Source organism: Crocodylus siamensis, chromosome 8 (assembly GCF_052110815.1).
Source record: "Crocodylus siamensis isolate JL-2025a chromosome 8, ASM5211081v1, whole genome shotgun sequence".
In the NCBI taxonomy this organism is placed as follows: Eukaryota; Metazoa; Chordata; order Crocodylia; family Crocodylidae; genus Crocodylus; species Crocodylus siamensis.
Window position 1 is genome coordinate 67,788,727 of NC_143402.1, and position 15,335 is coordinate 67,804,061.

At 48.2% G+C, this 15,335-nt stretch overlaps 1 protein-coding gene and 3 non-coding genes across 8 annotated transcripts; 2 read left to right on the top strand and 2 right to left on the bottom strand.

Annotated features, from left to right (window-relative positions):
- Window positions 1–146: 146 nt before the first annotated feature.
- LOC149858950 (5-hydroxytryptamine receptor 3A-like) lies at window positions 147–12,746 on the bottom strand. Of its 5 annotated transcripts, none has more exons than XM_090061004.1 (9): window positions 10,263–12,746; window positions 8,841–8,998; window positions 7,877–7,921; window positions 7,669–7,778; window positions 6,550–6,719; window positions 5,168–5,328; window positions 3,847–4,057; window positions 3,397–3,531; window positions 147–2,219 (listed from the first exon to the last, which is right to left on the bottom strand). In XM_090061004.1, exons 1-9 carry the CDS (start codon window positions 10,360–10,362, stop codon window positions 1,978–1,980), a joined length of 1,332 nt encoding a protein of 443 aa, XP_089917130.1. In that variant the 5' UTR covers window positions 10,363–12,746; the 3' UTR covers window positions 147–1,977. The 5 variants fall into 5 exon arrangements, with proteins under 5 accessions (XP_089917130.1, XP_089917134.1, XP_089917133.1 ...); XM_090061008.1 differs by having other exon boundaries at window positions 11,044–12,743; XM_090061007.1 differs by having other exon boundaries at window positions 10,891–12,743.
- Window positions 12,518–12,590, top strand: TRNAR-UCG (transfer RNA arginine (anticodon UCG)). The gene has a single exon. It is a non-coding gene; the product is annotated as a tRNA-Arg (tRNA).
- Window positions 12,747–12,917: 171 nt separating the features above from the next.
- Window positions 12,918–12,990, top strand: TRNAR-CCU (transfer RNA arginine (anticodon CCU)). The gene has a single exon. It is a non-coding gene; the product is annotated as a tRNA-Arg (tRNA).
- Window positions 12,991–13,537: 547 nt separating this feature from the next.
- TRNAR-UCG (transfer RNA arginine (anticodon UCG)) lies at window positions 13,538–13,610 on the bottom strand. The gene has a single exon. It is a non-coding gene; the product is annotated as a tRNA-Arg (tRNA).
- Window positions 13,611–15,335: the final 1,725 nt, after the last annotated feature.

The following is a 15,335-nucleotide window of genomic DNA, read 5'->3' on the forward strand; positions in this document are numbered from 1 at the left end:
TGTAACCAACATTGATTATATAACATGCTAGTCCCAAACTTTTGCCTATAACTTTATGCAGAAAAACAAATGACACATTTATTGTTGAACTCTGCAGGATGTCCTGGGGACAACGAAGGGTTTGGAGAGCCACTCTCACTAAAATCAAGCACTGCAGGGAATAAGTTGAAATACATGTTTAATGGTAATTTTTAATATTAAAATGCAAATACTATGACTGTTAAGACAACATAGGTAATACATTTCAAAGTGAATAATCAAATGGTCATTAATAACATTTTTTTAAAAGATTTGAAAATGAAGGGCTTAATCTTAAATGCATCAAGTCTTTAAGTCTTAAAAGCCTCTAACAGGTGGCCAGTTGGTTCCAGAAGGAAGGAGGAGGCTTCTTACTTATGTTTAAAAACTAAATAATAATAATAAAAAGGCCAGTTTATCTTGGTTCATCTGACCATGGACCATTCAGCAAGAACCATAGTTCAAGGCTGAAGAGCAAAGATTCTGGAGTGAACCTGGATGTTCATACTTGATTACAGGGTACAGTTTCAAAAGACTGTTAAATAAGGCTAAAAAAATAAATAGAGATGTACCGGTTATTCTAGTATTAGAGTTCATATCAATATTAATGTGATTGACAACATGCAACTCAATCAGAAATTCCTATTTATTTTATTTGCCTATAGAAGGTGCGTCTATATGTGTCAGATCTAACTGGTATAAAAATCACTAAATGACTAAGTGACTCTGCGAGGACTTCTCTTAATCTTACTCTTGCCTTCTGAATTTTTGCCTCTCACCTGCTCATTTCCTTTGCCACTTCTCTCACCTCAAGTCTAACAAAGCAAGCGCAAGCAACTGCTATAATATATTGCTAGGGAGCAGGTTAGAGCTTTCTACAGTCTCCATTATGCAGTATGTTTGTAAATGGAGGGTGCTGTGTTATCCCATGCTCCTTTAGCAAGGGATGGATAACACAAAATCATGGGAGGCACTGCGCTCTGGCAGGGATGGAAGGTCCTTCTGATCATTTAGCCGAGCAAATGTGCTGGACTGGTGCTCTGGAGGGTGCCTGTAACGACCCGGGCATGTTTTTGTTCTAGAAATTATGTGAAAGTGGTGGAAAACCAAGCAGGAGATGCCCCAGCAGAGAGAGAGTGCTGGGGTTTCCTTGGTAATAGCTGGACCTATTATCACCTTTTGTTATAGACCTGGACCATCTAGAAATCCCATTAGTGCCTTTTAGTATTAATAGCCAAATGCTTCAGTGGTCTACAAAAGGAGTCAGGTTCATAATGTGTGTTTGCTTATAAAAAAAACATACTAGCTGGGATTTCTGTACCTTTCCCTTTGATGATCTCCCCCCGTCCCCCCCCCCCAAGTAAGAGTGCAGTTCAGTCTGCTTTTGACATAAATGAGTCCCTGCTTGCTTGGGCATGACCTTAACAGAGAAGCATGGATCAAGCTGAACAAATGGATCTAGATACGGATGCTTCAAAACCAGCACTTTACAAGAGGAACATCTTGGATGGCTCCCTGTGTGGATGTGGTGTCCAGCAAACAGCACAGCACTTAATCAAAAGCTGTAATCTTTACAAATGCTCAGGCAGGGCAGATAGTCTGGACATTGACCAATAATACCAGACAGTGGCTCATAGATTTGGAAGTCGATATCTGGCGCTATACGAAAGAGATTTCCAGCAGCTCCCCTGTGAGCTGTGATATCTAGCCAGCTTCATGATGAGGTCTAATTTCTGTAACTCGTTTGTCTAGGGGATGCCCTGGTCCTATATGCAGCTTTGGCAAGCTTGCAAGAACAAGGTAATTGTCCTGAAGAATTTCTGATCTACTTTGGACAATATAGTTCACAGCTTAGCAATTCAAGCACAAAAAAAGGAGGAAGAGCTCTCAGGCAGGTTGTAGTAAAGATGATTAAGGGCTAGCTCTGTAAGAAGACTGGAAGAGGCAGCTGGCCCATAACTAACTGTTCCATTTTACCACAATGTAAGTTAAATGCAGCAGCGATAAGAGCAAGTGCCCATAGAGAAACAGCTTCTCCAAAAGTAGCAGAGCCCACTCACACTCCCGAGGCGTTGCTTTGTTCCCCGTTCGCTGCTCAGGCCGAGTTCTCCCTGCAAGCATGGGTACTTCTGTATCTTCCTTTCCAAGTGGCTCGGTGGCCTTGCCATCTGCTTCCTCCGGAGTCTCTGCAGTCGGGAAATCTGCAGTAAACAGAATACCAGGCAATACTTTGGGGGCAGGAGAAAGCATAGCCGAGCAGACACCGGTGTATTATGTAGCATCTCTCAAGCAGGATGCCGTGTCGGAAGCCTACGTTTTCTCTCTGTGTGTTCACTTAAGGAAAGGGCTGTAAATCTTGGGAGCTTTTTTTTTTTTTTTTTTTTTTTTTTTTTTTTTTTTTTTTTTTTTTTTTTTTTTTTTTAAATTTCATTCCTTCAAGAGGGAAGATCATTTGTTATCACAGCTGGGATCCAAATTTGCTCATCTTGTCGGTCACCTACACGGACAGAGTTTTAATTTTCCGTCCTCAGCAAACTTTTTAAGTTAAGCAAATATGGTGAATGTGGTCAGTATAAAATGAATTCCCAAACTACTGGCATCAATTCCTGTGTAGAGGTTTCGGCTCCAATGCCGGGAGTCCTTGCAGTTGCTTCTCTGGCTGTAACATGATAGCGTTTGAAAACTGCATTGGATGGAAAAGTCCTCAAAGCTTTGGGATCTAGGTTTTTCTGGGCAACACGCTACTGGTCTGTGGGAAAGCTGGGCTAAAATCATAGAAAGTTAGGGTTGGAAGGGACCTCGGGAGATCACATCTAGTCCAACCCCCTGCTCAAAGCAGGGCCATCCCCAACTAGATCATTCCAGTCAAGGTTTTGTCTAGCTGGGTCTTAAAAACCTTCAAAATCAGGGCACCTGTTTGGTGCAGCAGGCAGTTGCAATGCTCTGCCCTCTGCTACAGTCTGTGACTTGCAGGCAACAGTTTCTTAGAGGGTTGCAAACTTGTAGACCAAGACCTGTGCAATATCCACCCCACATGCAAATACAGACCTAGCTTGGGTGGAATGACAACTCTGCCTAGAGAAGCAATTAAGTGTTCAACCTCCTGTGCACACATATATTGCCTGTAACTATATTGGATTAGGGTGTATACATTTTACTGCCAGCTCGAGGAGCCAGGTACTTGAAGGCTGTGGGGGTGAATTTTCTGTGATCAGTTGGGTTGTAAAAAATGGAGTGAAGTTTTGAGCCTGCTCGTATGATTTTTGTTTTACCTTCCTCCAAGAGCCCGGGGGCTCTGAAATGAAGGGACTCCTGGATATGCAGCATCCAAGTGGAGTAACCCAGCTCTGCCTGTGTAGAAGTTTCTGGATATTTTACCTGTCCTGAAGCATGTGAGAAGCCTCATGACCTTGACTAAAGCGAGCGGAGGGTTTCTCTCCTTCAGCTGCATCAACAGGCAGGTCTCTAAGGTGCCTATTATCATCAGCACAAAGGCACCTCCAAAAAACAACACTGAAACACAGAAGAATGCAAGGCTGGATTTATTGGATAAATGCTTTGCCTTTTTTTTTCTACACCCATACTTCTATCTATGTTCGGCTGCCTTACAGAAAAACAGCACAACAAAACAGGGAACCAAGCCAGAAACAGCTTTTGGACAGGGGTCTTGTATCAAGGCTCCAGCGGTCCGACTAGGCACTTCTGGAGTTACTGCCTACCGTGAAGTAGACACGGTTGGGGTCTGGTTCCTACGATTCCCCTTTCTTCCCCATAGTCTGTGCAACGTTTATACATAACCCAAGCTCTACTCTATTTAAAAACAGGTACCTATTATGGGCAGGCTCTCAGAGGAAGTTGGAAGAATGTCATTCAGAATCACAGCTAACATGGAAATCCCCAGGATGAGCGAGATCTGGAAGCCGATCTTTTCTCCATGAGAACTGGGCCCAAAAAGGAGAGCCATATCCAACAGGTACAGCATGCACGTAGGGAGGATCAGGTTCACAACGTAGTAAAGGGGTTGTCGCTGCATGAATATCTGTTGGAAAGGAGGAATACAATCCAGGTGAGAAGGGAATGGGGGTTTCGTGCGAGACGGGGCTTTCCAGCTGTGGTCAGGGGCTGGGGTACTTGAAGGAGGGAACAGGCAAGGCTACGTCTTTCTGCCCTCTGTCTGCTTTCTTGTGCCTTTGCGTGCTCCCAAATGAATCCCTGTCACTATATGCCCTCAGTTCCTTCTTTGTTGATCTTCATGATCTACTTTGTCTACGCTTTAACCCCAACTCCTGTTCCCCTGCTCCACTGGCTAATTCCTCCCCACCCTCCCTTCTCATTCCCTTCCTTTGGGGTTGCTCTTATGTTCTACCTATTTTTACTGTTTGCTTGTGGTTTCCTCCATCCCCACGCATGCCCATGAAACACCATGCCATTGCCAATTAGTTGCTAGGGGAATCCAAAGACTTGCAAGCACAGTCTGCTTGCAACATAGCCACTGACAGTATAACCATAAGGCCCATCTCTTTCTGAATATCTGCCTTCCACCCCATTAATTCCAGCAGTGTGAAGAACTGGGTTGTGGCAGGGCCCCTGGCTCCTTGAGTTGCTTTGTGAGCCTGCTCTCACAGCTGCTGTCTCCGTTACATGGGAGTTGCTTATTTCCTCCCTAAGATCTTTGCAGAATTGATGACGCCCAAGGAAAAAAAAAATAGTGGCTTGCATGATCTGCAAAGCTCTAGAGTCAGGCTGGAGCATAAGAAGCACCTATGGTGGAAGTCTGCCGAAGTGACAAGGTTTGCAATGCCTCGGTTAGGTGTAGGCAACTTTGAATTGCTAGCAGATTCTTCTATTTTTAGGTTTGACTCTTGCACAATTGCCAAGACAGGGGTACTAACTCTTGGGCTCAAGGGACTACAACTTCTCTCCCACACATACAAAAACATATCATTAAACTATCCAAAGCTGCTTGATCAAACTCGTCGCTTCGTAGGGGAATGTGTTATTTAGTTTCACAGCAAGACGAGCACTTTGCTGTTGACTACGTTATGCTCAGCTCATGTTTTTGGCTTTGGGACATGGCAGGGTTCGTGCGCTAAAAAAGGATCAGTTCTACAAAGCGGATATAATAACAGCATGTGAAATAAAGTGGCACCTCGTAAACAATCACACCAAACGTCTCTTCCCGCTCGATGACTTTGTGTTCTCTTATCTTTATGGTCAGAGGCTTCCATTCTCCATCGGTCTGGAAATAAAGCTGGCTCTTACTATTTAGGTCCTCCTCCGTCTGACCGGGGTTGATTATAATGTCTCTTACTGTTTGTGGAAAGAAAGTGAAGACAAGGTGTTTCAAAGTGGTTTCCCTTCTCAGTGCTAGAGAGGTTGGATCAGTCCCCCACCTTCAGAACAAGAAAAGAGAGAAAGTCCCACAGAGCAAATGAGCCGAGTGGTACTGGGTACTTAGGTGAGTACTGGGCTTGGGCCTCACCTAAGCGTAAATTAGGGGTGGCCAGATGGGACGCCTTCCTGGAAGATGTGCTTTAGCCAAGCACAAGGTCTTGTGTTCAGCCCAGATCTACTGGGTGAAACATTGGCCTGTGACGCGCGAAAGCCAAGACCGATGCTCTCGGCTGGTCTTCAACTCTATGAATATCATGAAACGTTTTTCACTGTTCATGGAGCCAATTGATTTTTTCAACTGAACCCGAAATCAAAGAATATGTCTTGTTAAACAAAAACCTGTGGTAGGCAAGCAAGGATCGGTGGCTCTAAAAATCATTACCGCCCTTTTTTCTATGACAACTTTGGGATTAAAAAAAAAAAGACAAGCAGCAGTCCCAAACCGGATCTGGAAGTTTCCCTTGAATCTTCTTCCCCTTTGGCAACCCCCGCTGCTGTAAACTGTCCTGCTGGGCACAGAGTCACACCTCTGCTGCTCCAGCCTTCATTTGGTCCCTGTGATTCTGCGTTACATTGTAAAGACCAAACCCGGTGTTGTTAGCCAGTTGACTAAGTAGGACTACTCCTGGGAATGCTCCTGTGTGGGAGCAAATCTTCATTCATTCCAGAGATGGGTCCGTGGGATATTCCTATGGGAACCATCATGTTATCGCCCAGCTGGTGGGGCCAACCTTTTTGGCAGGCACACCACAAGTTGGCCCCACGCCCTCCCCAAGTGCCACTCCAATCCCACTCTTCTTCCTGATCTGCTGCTCTATTTTCTGCTCCCTAATCTGTGCCCCCTGCCTGATCCACCTTCTGCTTACAGCCCCAGCTGCTGCTGTGCCGTCTGTCCCCTCCCCGATCCGCCACGTGCCACACAAAGATGCTGCCCGTGCCACTTCTGGCACCCTTGCCACAGATTGGCCACCCCTGTTAAGGCCCGTTTCCCCCGTATTTCACATCATCTTCTCTTTTAAAGGGATAATATTGATAAAAGGGACACGTTGCAGTTGTCCATAACCTGGCTCCAGTGATGGCCAGCAAGTACAGGCCAACTAATAAAAACCAGAAAGCAAGGATAGTTTGTAAGATTACCTGTGTACATGAACGTGGTTATGCTGATGTTGCAGGTCTGAGCATCGAATGGGAATTTGTGGATTTTCAAGCTGCACGTTATCGTGACCTGGTGGGGCTGCCTGGTCCTAACGATCCCATTGTGAGTGATGGATAGATAGGGTATGATGCTTGATTTCTCTTTATCCACTCTGAAGAAATCAATGATTCAGCAACAACCAAGATGAAAACCACATGATGCCTCTGGCAAAGCCAAGATAGTTCATTTGCAAATTCACTGTTTGGTTCCCTTGGGAGGGTCAGTGCATTTTACTAAAAGGTTTGAGCAGGGTGGGGGAAGTGATGGGCAAGAACAATGAGAGATTTAAAACATAACCCCCACCCCCAACAAATGGCAACTGGGAGACGGGGTGGAGAAGACAAGGGAGGCAGTGGAAGCGGGAAAAAGCAGCAGGTGTAGACTGTCTGGGACTGGGAAGCATCTCTGAACACCAACTTGAAAAGCAGCCAAATCAACGCAGCTCATTGCTATGCAAATTATTTTCTCCTTTCCGTTACTTTGGTTTATGAGACAGCGAAGAGGCTTGGAGACCTGTGAACCGCATGCCCCATTGGAACCAGGTCTGTTGGCCGGATCCCTGTGTGTCGGTGGCTGTCTGGTGCAATTCAGTTTGTGTCAGTTGAACTGCTCCTGATTTCCACCACAGGAAGAGCAGAATCAGGCCCCGCGTCTTTGATTTTAGTTTCTGATTAAAGATTCGTTAACCATTATGGGACCATGCCAAGTATCCTCCTGACATATCAGGCTTCTCCTTGACTACCATAATGGACCGTGACAACACGTGCTGCTAGAGGCTCTCTCCTTTGACTAGCCGCCAAATGCTTACTCTATAGCTTGCGTTTGCTCCCTCAAAGACTAGCGGGGATCCCACTGGCTTCTATGTTTAGTTAGGCAGGCATTTTCTCACTAGAGCACCAAATCAGGTTCGATTTTTAGTTCTTCCCCCCGTCCCTGCAGCCTGCGAAACCTTTTATTATCACTGGGCTTAGTTAGACCCATAGTCTGCAGTCGTGCCATCAATGTGTCTTTTTGGGTTCCTCTTAAGGAAGCACATCTGAGTAAACCGAGGAGCATCTTACTGTTCAAAAATGAAGATATGTGGGGACCAGAACGTATCCTCTGGCAGAACGATTTTGGAGATCCCGCAGAAATCCTGGGGTTTCCAAGTCACCAAGGCATTCTTCCACCTCTAGGGGAGGGGAAAGCCAGAGAAAAGAACTGATTTCTGGACTTACCGTACCTGGGCGATGGCTTATTTTGCAGATAAAATCTCTAGTGGAATCTTACCAAGGTCAGTAAGAAATAAAAAGTGACAGTCTGCAGTTTTTCAGCCTAGAGAAACAAAATGAGGAGGAAGTTTAGCAGCATTTCAGTAGCACGTTTGCCTGGAGCTTGGAGGCTGTCCGGTGACCATCTTGCACCATTGGGGTTACAAATAACAGAGAATCAGATCAGGACAATAACATGCACCTTGGCCCTCAAACCGGGAGGGTAAGAGTCACTGGCGGGACGATGTAGGTGCCCAACAGACTTGATCTGTGCTGGGAGATGATCCAGAGCAGTAAACTAGGGGTGGGGCAAGAGCAACACGACTCAAGGAAACAGTCTGCAGAGTCCGATCGGGAGCCGCAAGACAAACCAGCCTCGCAAGCCCATGTTGGCTGCAGCACTACACTAGCTAAGGCTGTGGGCCCCTTCACCCAGGCTAAGCAGAGGCTACAGTCTCTCCCATAAAAGACTTCCCTTTACAGGTAAAAATGAGGAGGTAAATGCAGCTGAAATCCCAACCCTATGCCCTGGCTGCTTTACAGTTGCCTTGCGTTGCCAGAGCAAAGCAAACCCGACTAAACTGTAATTAAAAACCAGGCTGAAGACTGTTTTGCATTGTCAAGCCTGTACAAATGAACAAGGCTCTAGGCTTGGATGTGGTAGAGGCTATTTAACGTGCCTGAAGATTTTAAGCAGGCCTTCTTTTCTGTATGGACCGGACACCTGGTTTTGGACCTGGGCTCCTCCAGCAAACACGGCTCTTCCACACAGCTACAAAGCCAGAGAAAAGCTCAGGGCACGATTTTGCTCCAGCACACATCCATTTCATGCCTGTACCTTCCACAGAGATACTCCTGATTTGCAGTAGTATAAATGACAAAAAGAAGCAGGCTCTTTCAGATCATCCGCTGCCTCGGTGATTCCAGCCCCTAGGGTTTCCCCACCATAAAGGGTCACAATAGGAAGAGGTTTCTTTGCTTACCACCGCGAGAATGGAAACCAGGGAAAAATCCATCTTCAGTTCCAGGGGATCTTCCCAGTTCTTCTTGGGTATTGTATAGAGGAGGTGTTTATTGTAAGAAGGGAAATTCAGGTATTTAACAACATCGTAGTATGTACAGTTTTGCTCTGCAGCCGTTCCTGTGAGAATCAAACAAAGAGATGGTTACATCCAAACCCAAACCCCTCAGGTCAGGAAAGACTCAGCAGGTAGACTTACAGCAAAGGGTGATGGGCTGGGATCTGTAAATGGTAGAAAAACCACCAGGGGACCTAGGTTCCCTTGCACTTCATTAGTGACAGTGTCACCCTTAATCCTTCTACTACAGAATAACTAAGCTTTAACTTACCACTTGCCATGGACAAAGTAAGAATAGCTATAAAGGTTTCCCACATCTTCCCCCTTTCCCTAACACATCAGCCCAATGGCACCGTTGATGTTACAGCTCATTTTGAGTGGATACAGGATGATGCGTGGCTGCTGATTTGATATTTATCTGTGAAAGGAGGAAGTTTGTGTAATTGAAGGCTTAATTTTTTTTTTATGAAGAATTAATTGATAATGGATTTGCAATCAGCTGGCTCTTGGGATCAGCCTTGATTAACGTTACAGTAAGCGTAATTTGATTTGATGATGGAATTTGTTTTCAAAACAAGTTGTGGAGATAACGAGGGAAGGGTCAGCTCCACTAAAAGGAAATGTTAAAAGCTTTAGCTACCGAGAGCCCAAATCTTGGGTCTAATCATGGGCATGCTCATGCAGAGTTTAGACCTAGATGCAGTATATGAAGGACAAGATTTTTCCCTGACCTCACTCCCATAGCTAGGATGCTTGGGGAAGGGGGAATGAGTGCCCCAGTTGGAGAACGTCTCAGTTTTCTAAAGCGTTCAGCCTTTTGTATGTTCACTCCATCCCCATCTTTCTGCCTGGTGGATCTAACATTATGTAGATCAGTGTTTCTCAACCTTTTAAGTAGCAAGTACCCCCTAACTTCTGAAAAGTTGAATAAAGTACCCCAATGCTCAACTTTCCAGGGGATTTTATCTTTACAAACTGGTGTGTGCCATATGTTGGAAGAGGGGCTGTGTATACAAGGCCGGGATATGACAGATGTCTGCTTTGGTGTGGGTAGTAGGGTTGCCAGCTTTTACACCAGGGGTGCCCAACTCAAGTATGTACCTGGGCTAGAGGTGATGTTGGCCAAAGCTAGGAGGGCTGAACCCAGTGCCGTGCAAAGTGTGGCATGCCAAATTATTGCTGGGGAGTTTAAAGTGCTGCACAATGCGCTGCGCACCAAATTTTTTGCCATAGGTTTGAGTGGAGGAAGGGGCGAGAGAGAGAGGGAGTATTGGGGTACCCATGTCCCCCTGCCTGGGTCTCGCATACCCCTAGGGGTATACATACCACAGGTTGAGAAACTACGATGTAGATGACTCCATGCTCTCCCTCTTCTCGCTCCAGTCAGGCCATACTGCAGGGAGGCAATAACATCCCACATAACCATCTTTCCTACTCCTACTTTAGAAGATGAAAATCCTTGTGGGTTTTCTTCATTTCCTCTTAGGACATTTCTTCAATTCTAAAAATAATAATAACCAAAAGAAGCACTTCTACTCCTTACACTCTCTACTGTGGTTGGGCTCCTTAAAATGGATAGGAGCTGGAAGGTGACAGGCAGGAAGGGATGGATCCCGATCAAAGGTGGATGGTTTGTTGCATCCTGATGGGACCTGCTTTAATTTTATACATCAAATAGGCCTGATGGGATCTGATAGGCACCACCTGGTTGCTGCCTATGTAGCAACCCAGGCTGCAATGGAGAAAGAGGGAGCAGCAGAGACCTCCTGAGAGTTGCTTGGAGAAATCTGCTGGTCCGAGTGCATGGGTAGACGGCTTGTGTGGATGCCTAAAGGTAAAGGGCAAGAACAAGCTCAGTCAAGGCAGGTGGAGGCCTTGAACAAGAGGGGCTGACCGCATGAGAAGGAGCTCAGCAGGGCTAGGGCTTGCAGGAGAGATGAAACGCTGCACTTGCATGGGGAGGAGGGATCCCTCTTGCAGAACCACTCCTGTGAATGGGTGAAGGGAGGTTTTTTTGTGCGCTGCTGGTGGTGGTTGACCCCGGGACTGAAAGGAGCATGGTAATTCCAAGGTGGATGGACGGCTCCGAGAGCTGCTGGGTCCGAACCTGTCCTGCTGTGAGAGGTGATGAATGTGTGGCTGTGTGATGTCTTCGAGGGACCTGCTGATGTTTGGCCTGGTATTACTTATGCCTGGAAGGAGGGCTTGAGCTGGCCTCGCAGAGCAGCCATTCTGTCCTCCTGTGTGCGGTGGGGAGGGGAAGGTAGTGATCAGCTCGACTTCTGGAGAAGATGAGCAACCCCATCAGTCCTGGGAGTGGCTGGGGAAACGGAGGCAGGACTCGCTTGTTGTGACCGCTGGCTTCAGGAGGGCACTCGTGCGTCCTCTTATGAGAGGTGATTTGGTTTCAGCCCTGAGCCCATCTAGGTCAATGCAGTTATGCTGTGGGTGTTTCAGCCAGTGCATCCGTCTTCAGACAACCTGCGCAGGCCTGGTGTCATCAGTCACCTGGCAGCCATGGCTCTCGCACATCAAGTCGCCCGTCGATTCTGGTAGCCTAGAGCAGAGCGCCTCCGGCCGTGCTTCCCCCTCCCTCGGCTCCGATCTGCGTCCTGTGCAAGCGCTGTCCGAGCGCCCGCTACCAGGCCTGCAGTCTGTTCTAGCGCCTTAAAGGGGCTGCACAAGTGTCTTTGCTGGGGCAACTTGGCTGGGGTAGCTTAGGCTTCTTTCCTGGTAAGAAAATTACCTGGCCTTCGGTGCTGAGAGTTGATCCCCCTCTTGTATCTGCCATTCAGCACCTCTTTCTGTAATGCGTAGGACTGAGCCCCGGCATCTCCCTGCTTTTACTGTGCAGCTCCTAGGCTTTGGGTGCAAGGGCCCTGCCGGCCCAGTCCTCTGCCTCAGGTGCCCAAACAGCATTCGTTAAGGACACTACAAAGCCAACATGATTAGGCCATGAACCGAAAAAGGGTGGAACAAGAGCTCTGGGGTGTTAGGAGCCTCTTCCGACGAGGTCGACTCTGCCTCAAACCCGCTGGTTGGTGTCGGAGCGCCTTCGCTGCCCTTTCAAGCGTGTTGCCTGGCAAACGCAGCCGGCCCGGCTCCCACGCGTGCCCCACTAGGACTGCAGTGGGGGTATCTAGTGGTGCCAGGGGCTGGGGGCCTCGCTCCCTTCCCCCTTGTTTTGCTCCGGGAGAGGTGGGCGCTCGCAGCGGGGTCTCCACAGGTGTCGCTCGGGCTCGTCTCCTCCTGGCGCGCAGGGGGTCCCTAGCTCGTCCCGCAAGGCGCCTGCTCTCCAGGAAAGCTGTCGGACTCCAGTTCTGGCATCACCGGCCCGCCGCGGGCAGAGGGCCGCCCAGGGGCCGGCGTGCTCCAGGCAGCGGGCCATGCGGCCGGCGTGGCAGGGGTCAGGCCCCGCCCAGGAGAAGGGCATGCCCGCAGCCGCCCGGGGGGTTGGATTTCAAAGGCTCCAGTTGCTGGGGCGCCGGCACCCCGGGGCGCTGCTCGGGCCGCCTCGCGGGAGGGGCCGGGCCGCGCCCCGGGGCGCTTTCCACAGCCCCCGCCGCGCTCCCTGCGTCCCTGACCGCGTGGCCTAATGGATAAGGCGTCTGACTTCGGATCAGAAGATTGAGGGTTCGAGTCCCTTCGTGGTCGGCGGCTCTTTTGCTGCCTCCGTCGGGTCCGTGGGCCCTGCCTGCGCCGCGGAGCGGAAAGGCCCTTCCAAGGGGCTGGCCGACGGACGCCAGCTGCTCGGCCCGGCCGGGGCCCTGCAGAAGAGAGCAGGCCTGAGCGGGGGGTGAGGGGGCTCCTCCTCGCGCCCGCGCCGCGGAGGTGCGGAGGGCAATGGGGCTGGCGCGGGGGTGTGGGCCTCACAAGGCCTATGTGGGAGAAGGACTCTAACTGAAATCATGGGATGGAGGTGACCGATGCCCCAGAGCTATAAGGCGCCATCAGGAGGCCTGCAAGAGGCATGTTTTGGGAGCCCCAGTGGCCTAATGGAGAAGGCACTGGCCTCCTAAGCCAGGGGTTGTGGGTTCAAGTCCCATCTGGGGTAGTAGCTCTTGTCTTGGGTGAACTTTCTGCTTCCTTTTTATCGGAGTAGCCCCCTCTTCCACGTGTCCAGTCACCACCGATAGTACGCGTGCAAAGGAGCCTGTCATTTCTATTTCATGGACATTTTCCTGGGTCTTGGCTAGAGAGCGTGGCTTCTGCAGGGACCCAGCACGCTTCATGCAGGCAGCTTCTGCCAGCCCAAGCTCAGAAATGGGGATGGACAGTCCTGAAAGCGGCAGGTAACAACTCATCCCGCTACCGGAGCGGGGAAGAAGTGGACCGAGGTGTTTCTTCCTGAGCCCTAGCAGGCAGAGGCAAATATGGGTTATTCCTTTTCCTGTAAAACATGGGTTAGGCCTTTCCCCCTTCAAACTCAAAATTCCCCTAGTTTGGTTATAACTTGGTCTAGCCACCTTTGAAATGCCAGTAAACCAATACATTATAAAGACCACACCCATCATCTAACACTTTCCAGCAGTATTTTCATTGTTATGTTGAAGGTTTAATTCTCCATTTGAATTTAGAAACCTTCAGGGTCAGCACAAAAGCAACCATGAAGGGACTTGAACCCTCAGTCTTCTGATCCGAAGTCAGACGCCTTATCCATTAGGCCACATGGTCACATGATATAGAAACTCTGATGATGCTGTGGTGGTAATACCTCCCTCACCTGCCTCTGTGACTCACTTGAGCAGTGAGCCTCAGCCAGAAAGAGTTATTTTCCAGTAGTCAAGGGATGCATGCGGCTAATGAGGGATGTCTGGAAAAGCGGAGAACCACTGTCATGTCTAGACAGGTTGAGAACTGCCGTCTTAAGGCAAGGAGAAGGAGCTAAGAGGCCCCCGAGGGAGAAATCTCCTATGCAAGCAATATGCAATCTCCAGTGCGGGCGGGGAGCGCGGGAAACTTCCTGTCTAACTTCTTTTGTGTTATAGTAGTGTCTTTCCCTGGATTTGCCTTCCAGACTCTTTTGCAAGCGTCTTCAGTGCCCTGATGGATAAAGCCCTAGCCTCCAAAGCTAGGAGTTTGGTCTTCACAGTCCCATCGGGGGTGAAAACATGTTCTTCACTTCTTGAAATCTCCACCATAAAAAGTTTTCAAATGCATGTTTGACAAACGTGTATGATGTAGACGGGAAGGATCAATCTGTGACCAGCAGGTTGGACAACTTGAGGTCTCTTCCAGTCCTATTGTTCTGTGACTTATGGTTTGAATCTGAGCATGGAAGCCTGGGTATTTTATATTGGTTTCTTGTTTAAAATGCTCTTTAAACTTGCCGAAAAATCCAAACACTCGGCTCATGGCATAAACTGAGAAGGGTTTGAATAACAGTGGATGCATGTACACATTCATGAATGCACCATAATTATGGTGCATTAAGTTTAGTACTTGTAATAAGAGGTGCTAATTTAATGTGCCATAATCGGAGGACTTTTTTTTTTGTGTGATGCTAATGCACAGTAGATTAATTCTACTGCGCATTAGCATGGTTTTTGCTTGCCACGCTAATGCGCAGTACAATTAGTCTACCGCGCATTTAGTGTCTCCCATACACGTGACCAGTAAGAGCTTTTTTGGGGCAGGGGGGAACTATCCCTTTTGGAGTCTGGAGAAGGGCTGTACCTTTGGGGCCTCCTAGGTAGCCCCATTTGTTTGCATTATAATAGTCTAAGGATTCAGTCCAACCACAAAGCTATATCTTCTCAAGTGCAGCATCAAACAAACTTGTGTATGTGACCATGCAGCCTAATGGATAAGGTGCCTGACTTTAGATCAGAAGATTGAGGATTTGAGTCCCTTTGTGGCTGGCTATGCTTAATCCAGAAGAAGGTCTTTCTGATTATCTTTAACTTAAAATATATTGGGCATTAGGCAAAAACTTCTGAGCAGATTAAATGACTTGGCGCCCTGGTCTTTTTCCCCATAATTATTAGATGCAACCATTGGAAGGGCAAGGGGCTGCTGCTGCTTGCAGCCAGGCCAACTTGGAGGTAGTTTATTTTCAGAGCTACTCATCTTCAGCAAACGCATTGCATTACAAATCTTATGTTCTCTCCACAAGTACTTGGAAGCGGATGCAAACAGACCCATAATATGGGAAAAGGAGGAAATAATCCTAGGTGAGGATCTTTAGTGAGTCCATGGACAGTCTTAGCCTTCCCAGACAGGAGGAAGTGCTGGGTTTGGGACTCCAAGTATCCCGAAATGAGATACTTGCTCCTAGGTCCCAGCACAGGCGGGGAGCCCTGGGGACCATCTCTATCGGATGGACATTGGACAGCTTCCTCCTAAAGGGTTTTGCTTCCTTAGGTATTACTTTGTTGCACACAGCTGTACCTATCCTGG